This window comes from Gobio gobio (assembly GCF_949357685.1).
Source record: "Gobio gobio genome assembly, chromosome: 5".
NCBI lineage: Eukaryota > Metazoa > Chordata > Actinopteri > Cypriniformes > Gobionidae > Gobio > Gobio gobio.
Window position 1 is genome coordinate 9,078,528 of NC_137101.1, and position 25,742 is coordinate 9,104,269.

At 39.9% G+C, this 25,742-nt stretch overlaps 1 protein-coding gene across 1 annotated transcript in view; it reads right to left on the minus strand.

Annotated features, from left to right (window-relative positions):
• Positions 1–25,742, minus strand: part of erc1b (ELKS/RAB6-interacting/CAST family member 1b) — a 266,460-nt gene that overhangs the window by 152,559 nt on the left and 88,159 nt on the right. Inside the window, exons 12-14 of the mRNA XM_079817695.1 lie at positions 24,796–24,831; positions 19,148–19,341; positions 5,569–5,704 (exon numbers count right to left, since the gene is read on the minus strand). Coding sequence (XP_079673821.1) covers positions 5,569–5,704; positions 19,148–19,341; positions 24,796–24,831 — 366 coding nt within the window. The remainder of the gene's footprint in view (positions 1–5,568; positions 5,705–19,147; positions 19,342–24,795; positions 24,832–25,742) is intronic.

Genomic DNA, 25,742 nt, shown 5'->3' on the forward strand with positions numbered 1-25,742 from the left:
CTGCTCACTGAATCCCATTTGCTGTGCCAACTATAGCTTTCTAATGGATCCTAGACGTTGCACTGTGACCAGTCTGTTATGGCAGGTTAAGAAAATGACATTTAGGATGAAAAAAGGCCTCCCCCCCCAGGGACAGTAATACGTTCCCCCTCAATAAAAGCAGCGTCGGCAGGCCAGCGAGTCATAAAAGGCTCCTGTTTGACTCTTTTATATCTGCGCGTTTAAAAAGGACCATAAACCTGCGATTCGCCTGCAGCACTTTGGCTTTATTAACTCCAGTGTGTCGCCATCACCTGTCAGATCTTTTCATTCAAAATGAACCTGCAAATGTGAACACAAGAAGAAAGACCAATGAGAAGCGGCATGGTCGCCTGGTACATCAATCTTTATAAATGTGTTTGTTAAGGATATGTGAGGAGGTTGTGTTGATACTGAGGTTGACTAGTTTTTTTTATTTTTATGTCAGAATCATCTGCTATAATAGCTTTATAAAATCAACAGTTAAGAATGGGTATCGAGAACCGGTTCCATTTTAGAACCAGCTTCAAATTTCCCAGAATCAGTGATTCGATAAGAAACGTACTCTTCGATTTTGCCTATGGGTTCATGTGTGCACATTTTAAACCATTCGAGCACAAATAAGACATCCGCGCTGTTTTCTGTGCTGCAGACACAGATACACACACACACACACACCGACACACACTCCATCACTCACACTCTCTCTCACACACACACACACACACACACACACACACACACACACACACACACACACACACACACAGCTTCTCATTGTGAGTAGTGTGAGATAATGAACTGAGTTCTCTTCCTCGTCTTTTTGCACAACATACTAACTGACAAATACACACAAAAATATGTCAAAATATTCTCATATACACAGTCAGTTAGGTCTTAAGACAGTTGAAAAGAATAGATGAAAACATATAGTATCCGTGCAGCTCTTAAAGTGACGGCTAAGTGAACTATATTTGTAATGTATACTGTATAGCCTATATTTCATTAATAAACTGCAGTGTTATTTCTATACCTGAATACCTCAAAATGTTTATTTCAGTCGTATTTGTTCAATTGTATTTATTTGTGCAATTGCGAAGTTGTTTTTTTGTTCTTTTTTAATCACTGAGTGAAGACTTGCCTTTAATAATGCTTGCAATGTATATAAGTTAGGCTAGTTGTTTTTGCTATGGCATTTTTAAACCATAGGCAAAAATGTGAATGATATCTACTTTTTTTCAATTTTGGAATTGAAATTAGGAACCGATAAGAAACAGAATCGATAAGCAGAATCGCAATCTAAATTGTTCAAATTTAAACAATACACAACCCTAGTATTGTGCATTTTTCTGTACCACTGTTTTTTTTATTAGCTGTTTAAAAATTTTAATGGAACCAAAATCGTTAGGCTGAACCAGAAACTTTCTTACGATTCCCAACCGTACCTAAAGTACAGATATATTCAGGCTTTCATAAGTGTGCAAAAACAGAAGACCACTGGTGCTTGTAAGAACACTTAGCAGCATGATCCCTAACTCGCCAAATGTTATAAAACACTGTTCCACAATTGCACACTAAAGGTGTCACTCTAAGCTCTCTGCATCTGAGTGCTGATGTTTACAACCACACGAGAGTACAATGTGCCAAACATAAAAGGGGCCGTGAGACTTATAAACAGAAGACCTATGGCTTACTACCGCCATTCGTAATGTGTGGCGCTCCAGCGTCAGTATAATGGCTTCTCTGGAGTAGTACACACACTGCACCTGTGGGGGAAACCTTTTTCTGAGCTTGCTTTGATGATTGCATCTATATAAGTATGTAGTGGAATATGTTCATCCTTTCTGAATTGCAGCATATCGACTGGATGTACCTTTCCTTTCTTTGACTTTCCTATTTTCATTCCAACTCTCTCTTTCAATTTTTCCACCTTTTTACCTTCAGCGAAGGCCGGTCAAGGTGGAGATCGGGCTATGGTGGGGCCTTCTGGTCACAGGGCATGCTGGGAGTCAGAGCATTTGGCGCTGCACTCACAGTGAGACTGTGCAGTAAAAGGGAACAGACTCAACCACGCAGTAAAGCAGGTATTTACTGGGCTTCATTATAATGTCATCTTTTCTCCCCCGCTGTCTTTCTCCATCCTGCTTCTCTCCGTTTTACCAGCGAAAGTCTTGATTTCTTCAGGCTGATGATATTTGATCGGCGGGAGAGGGGGGTACGGCTTGATGACTGAGTACGTATTGCAAGTCTGGGAACTCTGTATCCGGCGGAAAAAGTCTCGGAAACACTAAAGGGATGTGGAGGCCTATAAAAACCCATCTCATGTTTTATCAGACCAGAGAGATAAATGAAAAAGGATAGGGATGATTCAGAAGAGGTTAAAGTCACGCACTTGAGGGGTGTTGATCAAAGATCCTCTTCTGCATTGCAATTCTCTGCACATGCAGCATCTGCGTTCCATTTGATCATCATATGGAACCTACCAGCTTAACTTAATTAACTAGACACTGACATTTTGATTTACTTGCCCATAAAAAAGACACGTCGCCATCTGGTTACTAGGGTCTTTTGGTAGTGGTTTACAGACCCGAGGTTAGTGTTAGCTATAGAGATGCACCGATCGACTGACCAGGAATCAGAATCGGATCATTTTCCACAAGATCGGCCTGGACCGGTCTTACCGATTCAAAGCCGGTCTGTTTTGTTGACAGCGGCACAGGCAATAACGTCAGCTGTGCATTCTCGCCCTCTTCTCTCTGACTGCGAAGTGACACACATGCCTCCTTTCACTCACACGTCTCATTCGCTCTGGTTAAATAGGGCTTGTATTGTGCATAGCTTTACTAATTCGAGCGCAGTTTGAATGCTGCAGAGTTTCTATGAGACGACATTAACTTAATCTCCAAAGCTGCTCTGAGATAGCCTAGAAATCTAGACGCACCCTAGCGGCAGAACATTTATTTTGCCGCGAGTGTAGTCTAGCAACTCTCGGTAGACCTGAGAAAAACCAAACTCTGGTCAGGCCAATCACAGCGTGTGTAGAGTCGGTGGGCGGGCTTAACATAATGACGGCACGTCACGGCAGAGTTGCGGCGGTTCTGCGTGCTACTCGTAAACAAAGAAGCTGGCGAATGGCGGTCTTTTGAATCGGCTTTGGCCACGACTCTGGAATACTTGGAGTTAAGCTTTTCTTTGAGAAAAGAATAAAGAACGGCACTGAAGTCATTCTTAAGAAAATAAGATATGTTCGAAGTTTTGCCTACCGGATACGGCGAAAGTCTATCAACTAACGTTAGCTCGGCTTCACCTTCTTCTTTGCTCTGGTTGGTTGGCGCCCATGGCGCTATTCAATTGCATGCAGAGGGAATTTGAAAGACAACCATTTATCCCGCCCCTCGGATTGAGCCCTGTCAATCGTGAGCTTCCAGACCCAACATCTTGATATGGGTCTGGCTTGTCAGGCTAGCTCTGAGAGTCACCATGAGTCACTGAGAGTCTATGAGCATTTTACCGTTTCATTTGAGAAAAGCTGTCATAACAAACACACAGAAACTCAATATCTTCACGGCAACCAGTCAACATAAGAGTTCGGAAAAAGTTCAGACATAACTATTGTATAGGACTATGTACTATTGTATTACTATACAAGTAAAAAGATGAATTTATTTTCTTTTCAGGGTGAACTATCCCTTTAATAGCATCCGTTACACAATTTTAATATTAAGGACAAGGGGTTTGTCAGAATAGTTACAGCGATGCTTGCCTAAGAAAGCACCACTAATTAGAGGACTGATTGGATCAAATCATGTGGAAGCAGCACCACGCCACCAGCAGGAAACTTGAAAAAAGAAGAAGCGAAAGACCTTTCTTCTGACCATCTAACCTTCTCCAAAGTCAATAGTTGCTATTCCGAATATGTTTGTGCAGCTCTGGTGCTCAACCACGACTGACCACCCCACATCCCACCTCAGGGCTCCAATGGAAACCTTCTTAATTGATTGAAAAAGCCTTTTTTAGTGCCGGGTCAGAGAGTGGATTGCTCTGGTGTCCTGGGCTAACCTCTCTCTCAGCTCACTCTGACCAACTGATTGGAGCAGGACCACTGTAACCATACCGAATCATCAACAACAATGGGTTTCCCTTCCAAACACGCCTTGTGCGTCCAATAGCGTGTGTAGATCAGCTCAGGGTTCGCCTGATCTGGAGCCTCAGGGCCTCAAAGCCGGATCGTGACGTGCCTGTGGGGGAAGGTGGCGGTTGATGGTCTTGGCTGAAGGAAGCAGCTGTCGCCAAGACAAGGCCAGCGATGCAGCCGCATCGGGGTGCTTCGAATGGGGGAGCGCAAGCCACAGTGTGGGCTTGCGGCAACGTGACCCCACGGAGGAAGCAGGGGCCCTGGAGTCATAAATGAGCTCTCTTAGACCACAACACGTACTCATGCGCACGCACACACTGACGCTCCAGTCGCCGGGTACCACAGGTCGAAGTCCAATAGCACATCAATCCTGCTGTCAGAAATAAAGCATATGAACTCGAACGAAAACAAAGAACACATGACACAGAACAAGGAAAATGTGAAAACGGAGAATGATCGAAAGAACAAACCAACGGCCAGGAAAAACACCGAAAACCACAACAAAGAGAGGGCCGCTGTGGCATTGTTGTCCAGAGGTCTACGGCAAAGAGGAAAAACAGTCCCTCCGTAAAAACTGGGACTTTTTGCACTGAGATTCTCACAGACATTAACTGCTGATTCTGGCTTTCTATCCAGACCCTCACTCCAGAAGGGCGGGAACGACCACCACAGACCACCAACCTGTCAAACTGGGGCTAAAATAGTCAATATGATGAAAGTTACATCAGCCTAGATGAGGTAGTTTGTATTCGCAAATCTAAACTAAACACCCCAATACCTGGATTGGACGCTGGCGCTTCTACTTCACTATCACGGAGCCATAAATTTAAAAAAAAATGTTACTGCGGCTGCACTGAACAAATGTGTCCCATTTCATCGTTCAATTATTCTCTCCTTTTCTCTTTACTGAAATCCAAAGCTCACAATGAAAGGAGGACACGAGGTCAGGATGTGCGTGGATGCGGTCTGGATGAGTGAAACATGAGATCTCTCTTTACCTGAGAAGAATCCTAGCAATTCTCAAATGAGGAACTTGAGCTGACATCCACACTTATATAATCAGAAGACGGATCGCTCTGAAGAGACACATTTCTAGGCAGCACAAAAGGAAAACCTTTAAACGCTGGACAAAGGTTTGAGCTATTGTGAATAACTCATGGCTTCTTAAAAGGTTGATTGGCCTCATTACGGGTTAAGTTTCAATGTTAAGACTATAACAGCCACTGCTCTCGTCAGATTTCAGTGGTTATGTGTGTAAAACCTTTGCCTGAAAACCATTACAGGGAACAGGGATTCATCCTACATTTCAATAAGGCAACATCACACAAGCATGAGGTCAGTGTTGAACACCAGAAACATCTCATTGCTGTTGGGTTAAATCAAATAACTGTGAATAAAATAAACGTCTACTTTACCTTGACCTGTTGAGAACTCTCGCTGATGTTATCCTCTCTCTTACGAGCCTCTTCCATCAACTGGGCGTTCTTGCTCTTCTCCACCTGCTCTTTGTGCTTCAGGTTGGCAACCTTCTTGCTTTGGTCTTTCATCTGCCTGCAGTGACAAGACAACAGATTTCAGTAAGACATGCACAGATGGACATTTATGTGGATGGACACAGGAAGCGGCATGTTCAGAATAGCAACTAAAACTGCAAAAAAGTATGCAGAATGTAAAATAGTATTTAGTATACAATGAGCATTACTGTACAGTAGAATATTATTCCATTCCGAAAAGAAAAAAAATGAATAAAAAGATAATGTTTTTTTTGTATGCTTGATGAAATCAAGCATATTTAAAGTGATTTCAATAAAAAGCAGCTATATTTTAATACATAATAACAAGCTTTGTATGTTAATTAGGAATGGGTCAAAATACTGTACACATTAGGAAATAATGCACAAATCTTTCACATACTATTTTAATAGTACCGAGTATATAGTGAATATTACTGTGGAATAGAATATATATAATATATACATTTAAAAAAAGTATAAAATTAAATAATAGAATATAATAATAAAATAAATTACCAGGTTACATTTAGAATAAAACAAATCTCTTCAAAATCTCTTTTGCACACATAAGCAGTCAAGTACAAACAGAAGGGTCAATGAGAGGAGCCAAAAGCTAGCTTATTAGAAATGACAACAAAAGGGATCAGGACTGATCTCCACAGAACAAGCTGTGCTGCAAATGAAAACGGCAATATGTTTGTGTTTGAGGTCTGGGATTTTTCGCATTATCCTTCACCCTCCTCCAATTGTTGTGGCACGGAAACCCGCAGGAACACAAAGCACTACCAAAAATGAAGGAATAAATAAATTAAAAGAGCATTCAAGCAGTTTTCATTTCTGAGAAGTGCTGTACCAAACAGTCCTAAATCCTGCGTTCATTCGGTCCCATCGAACGCCAGAGTTTTCCTGTTTACGTGGCCGGCATCGGAGTATTGCGCACTGGCAGCGCGGCGGCCAGGATCAGTTACTGTTCACCATCTTGACTTGATCAAAAAAAAGGAAAAAACGAACGCCTATGCCTTACAGAACAGATGTACCACTGACTATGCCAACACCAATGTCTTTAAATGAGTAATAACACAGCGTTGTGGAAAGACCTCCCTCTGCCCCCCTTGACACCACAGAGCATTGCCCAAGACACACAATACAGTACGGTAATTGAAGAGTTATTAAGGGGGCTTATGGGATATGACAAGCCATGTCTAAGTGTGCCAGGAAAGCAGAACCAAGGCGCTCCGCACAACGCCTGCATCCCCATTCGGCTGGTACTCTGGAGTAAAAAGCAGTGTAAAGACATTGAGGGAGCTTTCAGAGCGTGAAGCAAGGTGACGCCGAACAAGGCTTGGAGAGACCGGGCCAAGCCGCTGCGGCACTAGAACCTGATCACTCTTCTGGATGAGTTGTCCTGAGCACAGTAGAGTTTCTGTGTTGAAGCCGCAGTCTTCTGGCTCCTGTTGCAGAAACTAGCACTAGTCTAGTCATCAACTAGTAGCTGCCATACAAAAGTTCAGGGTTCGAGTTAGCCTGGTGACATAATACTAGTAAAGAAACGACTGGTGTGAGTGGGGGGTTTTTTCAGAAGGTACCCAAGGTTTTCTTTCCCTCTCTTTACTGTACATGAATGCGTGTCTCTAGGATGTGAGGCCGTAGCGTGTAGCCTTGTAGGATCAGGAGGCGTGTTGACAAGAGCGTAGGCGATGAAGAGGGAAAGTCTACTACTATTACATCCACTGCTCTATGCAATATTTGTTATAATCATACATTTCTGCAAACGCAAACAGAATTGAGGTCTTGAGGCTCAAAACACACAGAACACAATAGGTGCTCGACTCAGTTGCACTGTTAGGAAGTAAATAACTAAACGCAGCACGCTACTAACTTGACTACACATTCATTAAAGCACAACAGCTGCTTTCAAAACTATGCAGCTTTCCCAATAAGCAGTGGTGTAACGTGACAAACAGCTACATCAATGCGTTTTTCATCACTGTGAACTCTGTCCTCTCTCACAAATGTTGCATTGGGAAATCGGATTCATTTTAGTGAATCAGTTCATTCACATGGTTCGTGTAAATAAACGATTCACTGATTAAATAAACGATTCACTGATTTATTTTAACCATTCACTGATTTAAACAAACAATTCATTGATTCATTTAAATAATTCATTTCAACTCTGAAATATTTATTTAAACAATGTTTTCTGCTCTGTTATATAAACCAGTTTTCCCGTTTTATTAGTTAGTTCTGGTGTTTTGTGCCAGATCAATGGTCTAACTGCAGAATTAAATGGTACCATCTGATAAGCATACTTTCAGAAATATTATTTAGTTTGCAACTTAAAGTTAACTAGTACTACTATGATTCACTGTAGCTTGACTGTAGTTGAACTACTTTATGAGCATCTCGGCAAGTTGCCGCTTCAAACACTGCTAATTTGCTAGCTATTAAAAAATCTAATAAAAGCGCCGCAAATAAATTTCGTGTGGAGTCTGGAAACATCAGGCAAGTTGTGCCGTGCATCTCGAAGATAACGTGACCATATAACAAAGCAAAAGAAAGACTTTGTGTGTGTGTTCAAGGGAGTTTGTGTAACAGGTCATAAATATACTGGAATGTTCCTATTTGGTGTTTCCAGAAGAGGCCAAGCCATCTGCTTGGCTCCGCTACACTTGCAATAAGCAGCTGACTGTTTTTATGCGTTGCGCGCCAGCCCTTTATTCAGGGTTTTGATTATATGTTTATATGTCTCCATTTGAGCTCTGATGTGATGGGATAGGTAACCCCATTTCACAGAGTTCATGGAGGAAACACTTCTACAACAATAAAGAGAAACAACGACATTAATTCAGATGTAATTCGCCAGTCGTTCTGGTATTTTTGATATGCGGTGATAAAAGCATGATGGTGCAGGGATATAATAAAAACGGTTTTTAAACCTTGCTGAAAGGAAGACTTTGTGGGGTTGATATAACCAGCACGCATGCCAGTTTTTCCAGTGAGCTCCACTACGGATATAAGTGAGGGTGACACTCTAATCTAGCCCATCCTGTCAGATTAAATCAAATATCCATTCCAAAAATTCCTTAAATGGACCCAAAACGGGCATGACTGCACAAGAATATTCTGATTATTAAAGCATCATGTAAATGCATTAACCTAACCATTATAATCAGATTAAACCAATATTCTAATTTCTAAAAATCAGAAAATTCTGAAACCTATAACTGAAAATGAAGTTATATACATTACCGTTCAGAAAGTATTAAATTGATTAGTGACAGTAAATATATTTATAATGTTTAAACAATTTCCATTTCAAATGTTCATTTGAACTTTCTATTCAAACAATTCTAAAAAAAAATATGTCACGTTTTCAAAAAATAAAATACATATACATACATACATAGATATATATTAAATAGCGCAGCTGTTTTCAACATAATAAATGTCTCTTGGGCAGAAAATCTGCAAATTAGAATGATTTCTGAAGGATCATTAGACACTGAAGACTGGAGTAAGGATGCTGAAAATTCAGCTTTATTTTTTAAATATATTAAAGGTGCACTACGTAACTTTTTTTCCCACTAGGCCAGTGTTATATATTTTGTTCAGTTGAGTAGTTACAATATCCCAAATATTTCCAACTATTTGTAAATGGTGAGAGAATTGCTATTTTAACCAAGGAACCAGGACGTGTGATCGAGTCGCCTGTCGATTGTGTCATATCTGCATTACCCTTGGTTTCTGCTTTCTTTTACTGCAGTGTGCAACAAGTGTCGTAACAGCCCCCGAGCGAACGCACAGAGTAACGTCATAACATCATTTTCAACACACTCAGATGTATCTAATATGATAAACAGAGCTGCGTTACCTCATGACCGGAAAAGAGGAAATGTCGCTGGCGACTGTGGCATAATAAAAGTCCCGCTGCTCGCGAGGCATGTGTTGTGTTCATCTTATTAACAATCCCTCCAGTGGCCTTGCTCAGCTCCACAACACTCTGTCCTGCTTCTGCTTCATACTACAGTAACGTTAATAATCGCATCCATGAACATGATTTCTGCCTGAATCCTATCCCGATTCTTTCCACCGGCTGTGAGGTGAAGACCACGTCCCAGGATTCTGCGCTCAAACTTGGCGTCATCAAACGACGCCTTTGTTTTGAATAGGTGACTTCTAGCAGATGGAAAAGTTTGTGCACCCTTAAGCAGCGGTTTTCAACATAAGAAATGTTTCTCGGGCAGCAAATCGGCATATTAGAATAATCATGAGACACTGAAGACTGGAGTAAGGATGCTGATGCTCAGCTTTATTTTTTTTAAATATATTAAAATATAATTTTTTATTTTAAATTGTAATAACATTTTACAATATGGCTGTTCTTACTGTATTTTTGATCTAATAAATGCAGCCTTGGTGAGCAGAAGAGACTCCGTTCAAAAACATTTTTAAAAATCTTACCGGCCGCAAACTTCTGAACGGTTGTGTAAAAAACAAGATTAAATACAGGACACTTCTGAAGAGAATGTCTCACTCTCCTGCTAACACACAAACCTAAATGGAAACATCTCTGTTTACTGAACTCAACTACGCAGGTGTGCAAGGGCAGAGACCCCATTTACAGGGCAGAGAGTGCCTTCTTTGTCAATTTTCCCAATGCCAACATTTTCCTTTCCTCGAAATAAAACTCTGGATCACATGCATAACCCCCTGTCATCTTCCTCCTCTCTGTACTGAGCTTTATGTTGCATTAGTGGCCATATTCTCAATACTAGGAAAACTACTATATTTGAGTACCAGTGCGGCTTCAGGCAACGAGAGAAACAACATTAAAATGAGTGGAAAAAATAGGTAAACACGTCCATGACAGGGCACTGTACTGAGGGAGAGAAAGAAAATAATCTTTCAACACAATTTTGAGGTTGTCTAGAGGAAAAGCACACTAATTATACATCAAAACGTAACATATAAACCCCCCCAAAAAATTTGGACACAGGTGAAAATGGAGTGCGCTTTGGAGAAAGTTCTTTAACCTAACGCTTTTTAATGAATCTGATCTTCACAGAGCTCAAACCCTGGAATATTATCAAAAATAGTAATTCATCCAGATCTTAAAATTAATAATTCATAAACAAAACAGCTTCAGGCAATGTTCACAGGCTTGAAAGCACTTTGATATTCTCAAGATATCGGCTGGAGTGTGTGAGTGAACATCAGAAAGTTTGTTAACTTTCGGCTATAAAGATGTTCTAAACTTCTGCATAATGAAGCCTTTGAATCTTGCATCTAGTAAACACCCTTCAAAAAAACAAAACAACAGTCCTTTTCACCTCGCCAAATTAAGCCCTAGGGAAGGACATGTACTTTGCCATCCCAAAGCCATGACGAGGAAAAAGCAAACATTGTTGAATGACCACCACTGCAAGGTCAAGATAGAAAAACAAAACGCAACCCAGACCTCAGAGCTTAAAATGACTTCTTATAAAACGTTTGCTCTTTCAACATTTTCTTTCTCAAAATAATATGAACCTACATTTCTAAACAATTACGTTCTGTGGTCACTTAGCTGGAGAAATGAGGCCCGGCGGGCATTAAAGCAAACGTTATTCCAAAGTTCAATCGCACCTGACACTTAATAACATAAAATAAGACCCAATGGTAAAATTGGGTGCGATTTTGAGATGAATGCACACGGAAATCGATGTTGAAGAAATAAATCCATCACGCCGTTATGAGGAATTCTGGGTAGAAAACAGAAAGGCGTCTTATGTTACGGAGCCAGCGTGCGTTTATGAGCGGGCTGCGCAACACAGAAGGCTGGAGATGGTTACCGCACTGTGTTTTCATCCAAGCCTTTTGGGCCGACTTTTTGATGTCATTTTTCTTTTTCGTTTCAATTGCGCTGACAGAATTGCACATAAGTGTGCCCACACTAACAGTCCAGAAAGGTTGAGTAAGGACAAAAAGCTTTCTGTTTATCACAACCACAACCTGTTTGACCAGCGGAGAATGGAGTGGAACGCCATCAAAGACTGTTTGAGTGTGTGTGTTTACTCCATCCCTCATCCCTCTCAAAGTCATCCTTTAATGTCAATTGTGTCTTTATATTGGCCGGATATCTCCTTCCTGGCGTTCAGGATATGTTCGTGAGCTCAGGACTAATAAAAGGCAGGAAATGTGGGTTCTTCGCAGGCTGTGGCCATTTCTCTAGCAGCAGGTGGAGGAGAGCTGGCAAGAGCCGCTGCATGATAGCAGGACTCATTTTCACAGTTCTGTCTGTGGCGAGCGCTAACTTTTTGAGCCTAATACACTTTGGCTTCTGAGAACGTTTTGCGGCCAGGTGCACAATGGGGTGTCCCTGCGTATCTTACGTATCATCCTGTGTGGAGTGGACGATTCCCTCCGGCCCTTGACTAATCTAGTTAATCATGCGGTCGGCCCTGAGGCCAGGCCAGCCAAAGCTAACTGGAAAGCACACAGAGACAACAGACAGGCGGAGGTGTTCCCCAAGCCGGCCGGATCGTATGCACTCGTCGACAGGCCCAGAGAAGCAGACCTCCCTGTCTGTGTGGGATTGTGGCCTTCACCTGCTGGAGGAACCGACACCGACAGACCAGCGCAGCAGAACAGCCTCCCGCAATAATGAGACAGAACCCAGAAATACAGCCTAACAGCCTTCTGCCTTCTCCAGAATGAGTAACGGTGACTTAAATTACACAAACAGAGAAGAGGTGGAAGAGAGAGGAAAAACAGAGGGAGGAATGACAAAAAAACCATGCATTACATTGGCAGATACTGCATATTACATAGATAATAGATGTTGTATATTATAAATTAATAAAATACTTTAAGTTAATGGATGGCAGGACCCAAGGTTTCCCAGCAGGACATTGCCCAAAGCATCACACTGCCTCCGCCGGCTTGCCTTCTTCCCATATTGCATCCTGGTGCACCCGGCCATCCACGTGATGTAAAAGAAAACGTGATTCATCAGGGTAGGGTTGCACCAGTCGTTTGTAAGCTCTTTCTTAAATTGGAACGTAAAGTCCACACTAGAGGCTTAGTAACTACTAGATAGTTTGTAACTAACTCCATACTTTTTCCGGTTGCACCGTTTGTTCTTAAGGCAGAACGTAACTAGTAGTTCGTAAGCTCTCCGTAAAGTAATGCGTAGTCGCATATGACGTTTACCCTCAATGATTCAATAGCCGCCTTCAAATACGTGAGCAAAAGTTGTGTTGAAATACAGTGTATTTCAGTGTCCTTCATTATTATAACTTCTTTTGCCTCACGTAACCATCGGTAAAAATAAGTTTCCATTAAATATACTTAATCATGAATAACATAAGTGCTTTTATATATAAATAACATTCAGAAGCATTCAGTATATGAAACGACATTAACAAGGATCAATAAATAAATACTGAAACAAAAAAAAAACATAAATTACATTTATTGATTATGACTGATTTTATTTGACATGTCATGACATGCACAACACGGATCGATGGGACAGATGCACGCAGCGGCGCGCACAGTTTTGGATGGTTTCGTGTTGAAGAGCTGCAAATAAAGTTATCTATTCACATAATGTTTTCTCTCTTAAAATGTAAGCGAGTGTAAATATCACAATGTTTATATGTGTAAAGAATTGAAGTCGGTCATGTAAAACAAGAGCTTATTATGCAGTTCAGTCAGTCTGCTTTATTATTCCAACCATTACTCCTGATCGGAGGCTTCCGTAAATATTTAGTTTATACATAGAGTTACGCTTCAACTAAGTTTAATGGTGCAACACAAAAATATTTAGTAGTGCTTAAGTTGTAACTTAGTGCCCATTTACGTCAAAACTAGGCTAAGTTGTAACTTACGCACAACTGGTGCAACCGGCCCATGACCAGGCCACCTTCTTCCATTGATCCGTGGTCCAGTTCTGATGCTCACGTGCCCACTGTTGGCGCTTTTAGCGGTGGACAGGGGTCAGCACGGGCACCCTGACTGGTCTGCGGCTATGCAGCCCCATACGCAACAAACTGTGATGCACTGTGTATTCTGACACCTTTCTATCAGAACTAGCATTAACTTTTTGAGCAATTTGAGCTACAGTAGCTCGCCTGTTTGATCAGACAACAAGGGCCAGCCTTCGCTCCCCACGTGCATCACTGAGCCTTGACCACCCATGACCCTGCGCCGGTTCACCACTGTTCCTTCCTTGGATCACTTTTGATAGATACTGACCACTGCAGACTGGGAACACCCCACAAGAGCTGCAGTTTTGGAGATGCACTGACCCAGTCGTCTAGCCATCACAATTTGGCCCTTGACAAACTCGCTCAAATCCTTACCCTAGCCCATTTTTCCTGCTACTAACACATCAACTTTGAGGACAAAATGTTCACTTGCTGCCTAATATATCCCACCCACTAACAGGTGCCGTGATGGAGATAATCAGTGTTATTCACTTCACCTGTCATAATGTAATAGGTGACATCATTTTATATTGTAAGCAAATCAATCATGTCAACAAAAGTCTAATAATCAGATCACATCGTTTTTTACAGTGTACACACAATATGTAAATTTTTTACTTTGAAAATAAGAGACCAACACAGAAACAAAAGATAAGTCAAGACATGACAGAAAGAGACAGACTGAGGAAGAGAGAATCAGAAAGACAAATAGAAAAATAGGTAAACAGACAAAAGAAGAGAAGAAAGAATGAAAACAAGAGAATGAAAAAAAAAGTGAGAGCAGGGGAAAAACTGAACAAGAGAAAAATACAGAAAAACAGAATGAGACAGAAACAAAGAAAAAGACTTCAGGGAACGACGCACATCACATTTATTGTCAAGCATTTGTAGACTAAATCAAAAGGCCCTGAAGCTCAGCAGCAAATGCGTAACACTGGGGAAAATTCATTTCAGAGTGACACGGATTCCTTTTCATTACGCTGAACCCCTTCATCTGGGGGAGATATCAAATCGGCCATGTTCGTTGAGTTCCTGAGTTCCAGAGAATAAATAAAAAAAGCCACCAAAAAAACTATAGAGGAGGAGAAGAAGGATGGGAGAGAGAGAGAGAGAGAGAAAGAGAGAGAGAGAGAGAGAGAGAGAGAGAGAGAGAGAGAGAGAGAGAGAGAGAAAATGACAGTTCTGTCAAGCGCTCCCGTAACATTCGGCTCGTTTTCTAGTGGAGTAACAAGAGCGGAAAATATTAAACAGTTTGACAAGTCTCTGTTCCAGATGAAACTAAAAAGAGATGCAAATAATAACCACGATAAACAAGCCGAACACTGAGATCCCAGCTGTAGTGGGACGGGTCCGTATTGACAGCGCGCTGGCAGAAGAGGCGAGCTTTTCAACACCACGCCGGAGAAAATGACTGATGGAGATTCTTTACGCTCCAATTAGAAGTTCTGCAAGGGCTCTCCCTCGTTCTTTTCCCACATCCTTTCTATCAGCAGAAGCTCTGGCTTTTTTCTTCTTCTCAACTCCATCTCAGCAGACCTCACAGGTAAGCTGGCATGCATTAATGAGACAAGCTCTTCTGTTTGTAGTGCCTGCTTGACCTTCCCGGGTTTCCTCATTCCTTCTTTAATCAATTCAGGTCAGAGCAATTTCTGTTTTTTCCATAGAAACTTTAGAAGCAAGTCCGAGGGGAGTGATGGAGGCAACAAGAGCAAATTGGGGTTAAGTGCATCGCCCAAGGGCACCACCACACCACAATCAACCGCTGAATTATTTTCCCCCCGTCTAGCGGATACAGTTTTCCCCCCTACCAGCCCCTCAATAACACAAGTCCAGGATCATTCGAACCATCCTTAAAATGATTTACAGAGTGGGCCCTGTTAAAGCAGCACATAGTTTGTGTGTTACAACCTAAAGAAGTTGATTTGCAGTACAAAGGAAGTGCAAGCGAGGAAAGTAGGCATACTGACCTTGAAGCCAGACTGGGATGTAGACAGCATTCCAGTGAAAAGAAACGAGGAGGAAGAAAGAGAGAAATAGAGAAATACACACAGAGTGAGCTGGGTTAACTTGGAAAGCTGGGTAAGACAAAAGAGTTAAAAGTGCATGATCCTTCACATGTAGACTTGTGATACATGTGTAGTGAAAGGAAAAAACATAAATAAATTAAAAAAATCCACCTGACAATATGGCATGCAATCTCACATGCTACTCTGTTTCAAGAAAACATATAAAAGGCAAGATAAAGTCAATAAAAACCAGACGCATCTTTAGTAAGGCTGTGAATTGGTTCAAAATTGATTATGATTATGAACCAGATTACAATTAACCAGATATAAATTGCCAGAGAAAAGCCCCCAAATGATGTGACAAAACATAAAAGAGGCTTTAAAATATCATAACAATTTGTCACAATACATATAGTATAGTGTTTTTTTAGAAAGCTAGACTAGGATATGAAATGTAATGTATATTAATATAATATCAAATAAAATAAATAAATGAATGAATATAAAATAATAGTAAACATATCTATCCATCCATCCATATAAATGTTATTATTCACCACAGACAATTTTATACATGTATAACATTAAAGGAACACTCCACTTTTTTTCAAAACAGGCTCATTTTCCAACTCCCCTAGAGATTTCAAATCCATTCAGCCGATCTCTGGGTCTGGCAGAAGCACTTATAGCATAGCTTAGCATAGGTCTTAGTACATGATGTAACTACAGAAGAGTCAAGTTTTAAATAGGAAAAATATCGAAACTTCTGTGTCATTTTTGAGCGAGATGATAACGGTCTAATCAGATTCAATGGCCAATGCTAAGCTATGCTAAAAGTGCTATAGATCGTAACATAAAAGTGCTAGAGATCGGCTGAATGGATTCGAAAACGGTAAAACTCAACCGTTTAACTCTAGGGGAGTTGGGAAATGAGCATATTTTCAAAAAAAGTGGAGTGTTCCTTTAAAAACATCCATACATCTATATACATTTGAATCATATACTATGTATACTATGTATTTTTATTTATTAATACATCATTACATTTTTTTTATTAAATGTATTTATTAAAAACCTTTAATTACATATTTATTTTTATTATGAAAGACACTATGGTGGGTGTTCTAGACGTTTTGATTTTTCAATAAAATACATTTAAAAAAAAAATGCTTTAAATGAATATGTAAATTGATAGTCTATATACATTTCCATAGCATGTACTGCTTATTTCCCAAAACGTAAAGGAAAATGACATGAGAATCAGCTTTACTATCCTTTAAAATAGAGCTTCTGGTTGTGCTTTTTCCTCCCCATTTGTTTCACCTCTATTTCTTTGCTACGCGTCTCTTCAGACTCACCCTCCCATTTCAGCTCCCTCTCAAACAGTGAGCCTTACAATCCTCCATAATTACCAGCAAATTTACTGCCGCCGATTTTATGAAATAAATACCCCAATGCCCCAATTCAACCTCTGCCATTTTTCGGTGACTTTGAAGGCATTTTCGAACAAGACCTGCCTCCGCACCACTGATCTGCAACAAGAGGAGCTTTGGCTTCTCCATCTCGGAGTGAGAAAGGTAATCCTGACTCGCTCTGAACAGAACGCACCGCTTCTACCTGCCATTCTCGTCTTGATTAAAGACGCAGGCGCTTACAGAAGAGGATCTGTCTGAATAACTCACCGTCAAAACCACATCAAGAGTCAAACTCCAGAGTGCCGGAAGACTACGACACAGAAAGAACAATGGGAGGTTTTTGAGAACCGAACTCCCCGGTGTGTTGAGAGAACATAACCTGACTCTGAGCGGTAATTAGCTCGGAGCGCCACGGTTAGCGACTGTGGCTGGTGTTTATTTCAGAAATCTTCTCTCGGTTGACATGAAGGATGCATCGAGCCAAGCATATGGAGTTTGTTTTAGTCTAATCCTCTCCTAACGCAGATCTGTTAAGAAAGCGTGAGACATTCAACCGAAGTCAGATTAATATTTATGAAACAACAGAAATCCACCGAAAACACTTCAAGTATCCAACAGCGAGAGCCTCCGAGCAAATAAATGTCCCTGTCAGGCTAAAGCAGGGCTTTCTGTAGACGCTTGTGCTTGGGAATGGTCTCCAAAAACAGCTTTGAAAGGCCTGATGGAGGGTGAAAGGGAGTAGTACACGACTGTCAATGCACAACATCAACACTCGTGACCTCCACGACTCTTTACCGCCGGGCCAGACTCTCCCTCACATTCTTGTCTGTTTACACTCCAGCCCTACTTCAATTATTCATCATCTTTATTTATTTATAAGAGCTGCGAAGATGTGTGAAGGTCTATATTTGCCTTTCATTAATTAGTCCAATTACACATCCCGAAAACACACATGTTTACACCAGCACAAACACCGACATAAAGTGCAACATGTCTAGAAAAATGCTCCGGGAGGAGCAGACATGCAGCTGAAGGTGTGCGATTCATAAAGTCATCATTAATGGAGCTCTTTGTAGCTTATTCACTTTATTCTCACAGAACATACTTCGGGATCAGAGCAACGTGTTGTGGATTAGAACCAAATCTACAGTCTGTGACTGCAGTGGATCTACTTGACATGTTCAATGACAAGGCCAACATCACCATAATGCTGTGCGCTGAAGTTGCCCTCCAAAATCTCCTGCAACTCATTTCTGGTCTAACGCCAAAATAAACGGAGGATAAGAGATGACTGAGTGGGTGAGAGCGAAAGCTAACAGAGAACACAAACAGAACAGTGAGGAAGACAGGGAACGACATTGACACCCTCATCTTCATCCTAACCCCAAATAGATCTTTCAGTTTTAGAGTTTCTCCAAAAGCAAAAGGGCACGCTGACACGGCGACACTGGCTACTTATATGCAGCCAATTGAACTATACAAATGGGACGGACACAAACCAAGGCAACAAGACCACAAATCAAGTGCACTCTTTTGGACTGGGGTGGTCACCTATCTTTTAGTGGCAATATGCACAGAGGTTCATGTATACTAGGGTTTTCACGATACCATATTGTTGGCTGTCAATACCCAATACAAGGGAACTTTCACAATTGGTGCACTCAGTACTACCATTACTGTAAAAAGGCTTGTGTTGTTCCTTTTATTTTGGCATGCCACACAAAAGCCTGCGGTGGAAAACAGACTTCATTGGCAGATGGAGAATGGAAAATATATTCTGAAAGTTGCAAAAATGAAAGAATGAATAGAGTAAAATCTAAACCGAACATGCAACTGAAAGATCACATGCATAACAACAAACATGATAAAACGCACAAATGGAGTAAAATGGTGATAATCCAATAATTTGAGGTTTTAATCCCCCAAAAAATCTTCCTTTGAAGACATCCGGTGACATCTTCGGTACGTAAAACAAAATAAATTAGGGATAGGGTTTGGGATAGACGATAGTAACTGCACACAAAATCAACAGAAGTCTATGTTGACTGCATGTCTTCATGAAGAAAAAACTTGTGTGTTTGTGTACCTCTCCAGCTCGTTGATCTTGCGATCCTTGTCGTTCTTCTCATTCTCCATCTCTCTGAGGATTTCCAGGAGCCGGTCCACCTCGGTCTGTGCCTTCCCAGCATCCTCCTTGTAACGTGCCACGTCCTGCTCGAGTGTGGCAATGCGCTCCGATAATCCTGCATTTACCTGAGCCTCAACCGCAACTGACTGAGCCTGTACGGACCAGAGGTAGAGTTTCAGGGGACAATCACAACAAAGTCTGGATTATTGTTTTTTTTGTATTATTTATTTAAAATAATACTGAATATAAATAAATGTAAATAATAACATATTCATAACATTATTTGACCATATTGGATTTGGTGTAAATAGGCCCAAAAACAGCCTCAAACCAGTTAAAAAATGTATCTTTTCACAAGCTTTGGTTTTTAGCAAAGATCTGTGCTGTGATTGGACAAGAATTGTAGAGGCTCCCCTGAATTCAACCCTCCAAGCTATCAGCGGTCAAGCATGGCCTAGAGACTGTCATAAGTACGTGTGTGTCTGTGGGCTGTATTGAGGTCTCAGACACCCGACTCACACCTGGAGGCTCTGTGTAAGGTCCCCCATGACATCACAACAGGATACGGCCTCATTACAGTGCATGTGTGTGTGTGTGTGCGGACACATGGAAACACAATCATGCTGAAGTCATCAAAATAATTAGTGACATTACGGCCGTCTAAAGTGCCGGGTCAAGGGCCTCCTCTAATGAAAAGTAAATCAATTCATTTCCCCGGACAATTAAAAGAGTCAGCCGTAATGTTTCTTTCATAAAAGTCCTCTAAAAGGACACAGGTGTCTTCCTGCTGCAAAAAAAAACTGTGAAAACACAAACACAGTGCAGGCTTTACAAGGTCAGAACACAGGAGCACTGTGTCATTTACACCATGACTACATGTATGTAAGAGCATGTGTGCACGTACCAAGACTGAATGCAGAGGGCGTTCAAAGATAGCTTGAAGCTATCCAGAATATGGTTACAAAACAGCCAGGCACAAAAATAAAACAAAATAAAGTAAATCCTTACTGTGTCGTGCTAGTAAAAAATACAGCAATGTGTCTGGCCTCTGAGGTCTCTTTAGACTGGCACTGGGTGAAAGAGGACTGTTCTGGTTTATTGAGGATAATATTTGAAGGTGACGTTTAGGCCCCGCTAATTAGCTTTATTAAAGTCTCGGCCTGAGGTTGAGTAGGTTTCCACTCTGACCGCCAAGAGCTTGTCATGTGCGGACGGACCGGTTGCTGCACACAAATGTGTGTAAAAGGGTAAGTCTGGAAAAGAAATGAAAGTTTGTATACGAAAACACGATACAGACATGTAATGAGCAATTAGCATCAAGAATGTGTCAGAAAGAGGGCGGAGCAAAATAATCTGTGAGTTCAAGGCATGTTCCATGAATAGGGTCTGCAACTATTAAATGATGTAATTATTTATTTTCTTTTTCAACAAACAGTCAGTAAAAGGAGGTGCTTAACCGTCAGAAAATGGCAACAAAAATATATAACTAAAAATTAAATATAATTTGAGCTGTTTATTTTCTATTCATTTTTCTGTAAATGGAGGTTGAACATTTTTTCCAACCCAGTTACTATAATTTGGGGTATAAATACAGTTTAAGACATAAAAAAAATAATAACTGTGACTGTTATTTTCTAGAAAAAGAATAATAAAATAAAGAAAATAATAAAATTTAAAATTAAATAAAAAACATTAAATAAATAAACAGACAGACAGACAAACTGATAGATAAATAGATAAAAAATAATAATAATGAAATAAGATTAAGAAAAAAAATAAAAAATAAAAAAAAATAAAAAAAAAAAATAAATAAATAAAATAAAATAAAATAAAATAAAATAAAATAAAATAAAATAAAATAAAATAAAATAAAATAAAATAAAATAAAATAAAATAAAATAAAATAAAATAAAATAAAATAAAATAAAATAAAATAAAATAAAATAAAATAAAATAAAATAAATACTTGTAGTAGCTAGTTTGGGACCAAATTACCAATTTTTTATAATTTTCTTTCTAAAGTAACTGGGAATGCTTGACAAACGTAGACAGCACCAAAAGTATGTGGGGGAAAAAAAAGCAAAAATAGATTATTTACTTGTAGATTATGTCAAAACACAGACTTTGTTGCATGATATTAATTGTTTAACAGCCTTTTGTTCTCGGATATATCTAAAAATGAGAGGAATATAGATATTGATCTTACACTGAACTTGAAATAACATTTTATATAACTGCAAAACATAATATTATAGGCTCTAAAGTATTTGTATTCTTCGGATTCTTCATAAGAAAAGCATGTGTTCAGGACCACTGACAAACTCGTTCACAATACAGACACAGATTTGTCCTTTTGAAAAACATAGAAATAGACAAAAAAAAGTCACAGCGAGACAAACAGACTGAGTAGGAAATAACTAGCATTTGTATAGTTATTAGTGGGCTGTAAGGGACGCTGTGTCTGCTTGTAAGCTCTGTGCAGCGTGTTGGTATTGGAACGCCAGAGCGGTCAATCCATACGGCTCCATCTTTCAGAGGAACAGCCAGTGTCCCAGCTCTAAACAGGGGATTGTGGGAAATGCGGTTTAATAATGTTGTTTAATAATGTGTTTGTGCCTGTGCCTGTTTGGCTAGGAAAAATAACAGAGCGGCTATGTGAAAACAGCACACATTTGCAGTGGTTTTTATACATTTATGCTGACTTTCTTGACCTCTAAATGTTCTTGTGAGAAAACATCTCGTTGTTGAATGATATAAATGTGCATGTGTGCGCAGCAGGGGATATAAAAGAGTTTTGATGTGCCTCCATATGAAGTAGTAGAGGAAGTGCATTGGGGGAATCTTGGCTGGTTTGTGTAATGTAGACTGTTGGATGTCTTGGTGGCATGTCTGTTCTCATTCCGTGAGCCTCGCTGACACCTTAATCCATGTACACTCCTGGCGGTCACGCGGGGACAGTCGAGTCCTCCGCCCCCTATCTGTCTCATCCAATCACAGCAGACGCCCACCGAGCTGTCAGCGGGTTTTCACTTGCACGGCTTTTATATGAGACCCTGTGCGAACACAGACGCACACACGCTGCCAGAGATTTCATTACTCTTGGAACGGACGATGGGACCCAGATCTTCTCATCAAGCCATGCAAAGAGCTCTGAATGTGCGTATGAAGGTGATCAATATCACCATCCAGAACTAAATGTACTTGCACAGATTTCACTGCAGTCTGAAAAACTAACAACCACAATTGCACAGAAGCACACAGACTATGAACATTACAGCTTGTGCATATTTAAAGGAAATTTAACTCAAAATTCAAGCTGTCATCATTCACTCGGTCATGTTGTTCCATGACTTTCTTCCGTAAAACTCAAAAGGAGAAATTTTGAAGAATGTTCAGGCTGCCTCTTTCCAATAAATTTTACCAATAAGTCTACATTCTCTCAAGCTTCCAAAAAAAAAAAAACACTGTGCATGTGTTCTGAAGTAGTGCTGGGCAATAAAAAGATAACGATAATTAACAAAATATAATGTTCCTCGATAAAATGATAACAATAGTTTGATAAATGTTTATGCGCCAAAAGCGGAACTAAATTCATTTGAGCTGCGCCACACGGACCATCCGCTCAGCTCAAACGGCAGCGCAGCACAAGCTTACTATAGTAACGCAGATGCAGATGTGTTTACTTGCTGATCGGTCTTAGTCATGTGACCACTAAACAGCGTTGTGAGATCCAGTGAGAAGGACTTGAATTCAGTGAAGAACACGTTTGTGATTTAAACTAGTTTACCAGATGAAACAGCACTGACAAACAGGAGAAACACTGTGAGCAACAAAACAGTCAGAAGGCTTTTCAATCTACAAATTGCCATAATTTACCATGGATTTACAGTAGTAACACTAACTGCAACATGGTATTGTGGCAGAAATGTGGGATATACATATCAAATTTTATTATATTATTAATGTAGACATGTATTAAATGTATTAAAGCAGTAATAAAATATAATTACAGTATTTTTTTTTACTTAGCTATAGCATTTGTACATTTATACTAAATGTATTTAGTAGGGCTGTGCAATATATTGAAATTATCGAAATATTACAAATTTACATATCGCAATATGCATATCGCAAGGGCACGCAATATCTGAATGATTTTAATAGGCTACTTCAACATTGTGAAAAGTGTACGTTTTAGGTCGACGCATAAAACAGAGAATAGACTGGGCACACGACTGTTACTTCTGTGACTTGCTTGACGTTAAAAATAGTTATTAAACGCAATAACTTGCGAAAAACAACTCCTTGCAGTCTCGCTCCGTCTGCTGTCTGACACACACACACCGAAACGTGCGCACAAGCCGTTCTTTTTTTCATGTCTTGTTACACACTCGAACTGTCAAATACACACAGTTATGTCAAAATGGCTGTCTTGATGAGTATTCATGTAAACACAGTCGGTTAATTAAAGTCGGTGAAAGATATCAGTTGGGGAAAGAAATGGATTTTACACACTTCAAACAATATCGTATTGCATATCGAGTATCGCATTATTTAACAAGGATATCGCATATCGCATTTTTCTTCAATATCGCACAGCCCTAGTATTTAGGCTACTGTTTTTCCATATAGAAACGATATAGTTAGATTTTACATGGTAGTGAGGCGCTATATGCATGGTTTTAACTGTGATGATCTAAATTGATAAAACTCAACCAGTCAGAATGTTCGTGCGTGACTGGCAAATTCACACAGAGACGCAGAACATGGAGGATTAATATTTAAATAGTATTTTGCAGTTTAATATTCACAGACACTAGTATATATTTGGCTACAGTCTGGAGCCCTGCACTTAGATAAACACGAAAGCGATTGAAAGTAGCTGTCTATTAGTGGGTCCCCAATACACTCGCTACTACCGGTACTACATAATGATATAGTCACATTTTTTAAATTTCAGTACCGACTTGGTACCGAAGTACTTTGTGACATCCCTAACTACTACTACTATTAATAATAATAATAATAATAATAATAATAATAATAATAATAATAATAATAATAATAATAATGGTAATAGTAATCATCATCATCAAACACTCAAACATATTTAATTGTGCATGTTCAACGCGGAACAAAAAAATGCATTCTGGTTTGGAACAACAAGATAGCAAGCAAATGATGACAAATGTTCATTTTTGAGTTGAACAACCCCTTTCATAAAACTATACTAGCTCTAAAAAGGACTTTTTGAAAATGTAGCGTTTGTAGAGGCACGTGCACACCATGCTGACACAGCTCAATGCGACACATATCAGCTTACGAACACGGCACTAAATCCAAGCTCTGCTGCGGAGCAACGTCAAACCACACAAGGCCATCACTCTCAAGCTTTAGATAAGAAAAGATCTCATGCAAGCAAATCTCAGAACACTCAGAGACTCCGCCAGCTCCCTAACATATCCTCTCTATCTCACATACACACAAAACTAAACTTGAGATAAGCCTCGAGCTCATGCAAGCAAAGCTCCACTCACACATTTATTAGTTACAAACACACACATACACACTGCTAAGGGAGGCTTTTCACACCAAGATGCACTTACAAGATTGAAGGGATGGCCTGACATGAGCTCAGGGCGCTTTCGGATAGAAAGAAAGAAAGAAAGAAAAACATAGAGGGGTTGGGGAAGAAACAGAATTGGGTGATACACAGAGAGTGATGACAAAATATTTTTTAGGAAAAACGTGAGAAACATCTGATCTGGTAAAAAAATGTAAAAAAGGAGGCGAGGATGACAAAGAGGCAAGATCAGGAGAGAAAATGAGAGAAAAGAGGGGTATGAAAACATGGTGATGAGGAGAGAAGTCACAGAGTAGGAGTATGAAGTGGTATCAAAACATCACTTGTGGTCCGAGTAAGCACAGATCATTGGGAATAGGGCTGCACGATATATAGAAATAAATACGATACAGTGTTTTTCAGTATCTTGGAGCGGCTTGGTACATTTACTGTAAATCAAGCCACTCTGAGACACTGACAAAACACCAGCATGGGCAGCAAATGTGTAAATGAACACAGTGCTGAACTTCAATCTGAAACATGCAGTGTATATTTATTGCCAAAAAATTGCCAAAATAATAGCGCTATTCGGACGGCACTAGTTTTCTAAACAATGTTTGAGTTACAATTCTTATCACCCAATATCTGTGATTTCACGTACAGATTCAGACGGGACTTGGGAGTGTGCGTTTTCTAGCTGTAGGCATTACAGAAGGTTATCTGCTGTGCTTGCAGATGATTGACTGATATAACTTTAACTTATTGTTAAAACCCTATGTAAATAAACTTAACATGAGTTTAGAATGGCTATTTATAATAAACCCACATAAGTGAGCAGAGACATCTAGACAAGTATCTTACCTGACACTGATATGGGTAGTTTTCACTATTTAGCGTTTTGAATCGATTTATTAATTGTATTACTTACATTTTTTCGTTGGATACCATCCATATTGAAATGAAATTAAAGAATTCAAAAGATTGGTGTGT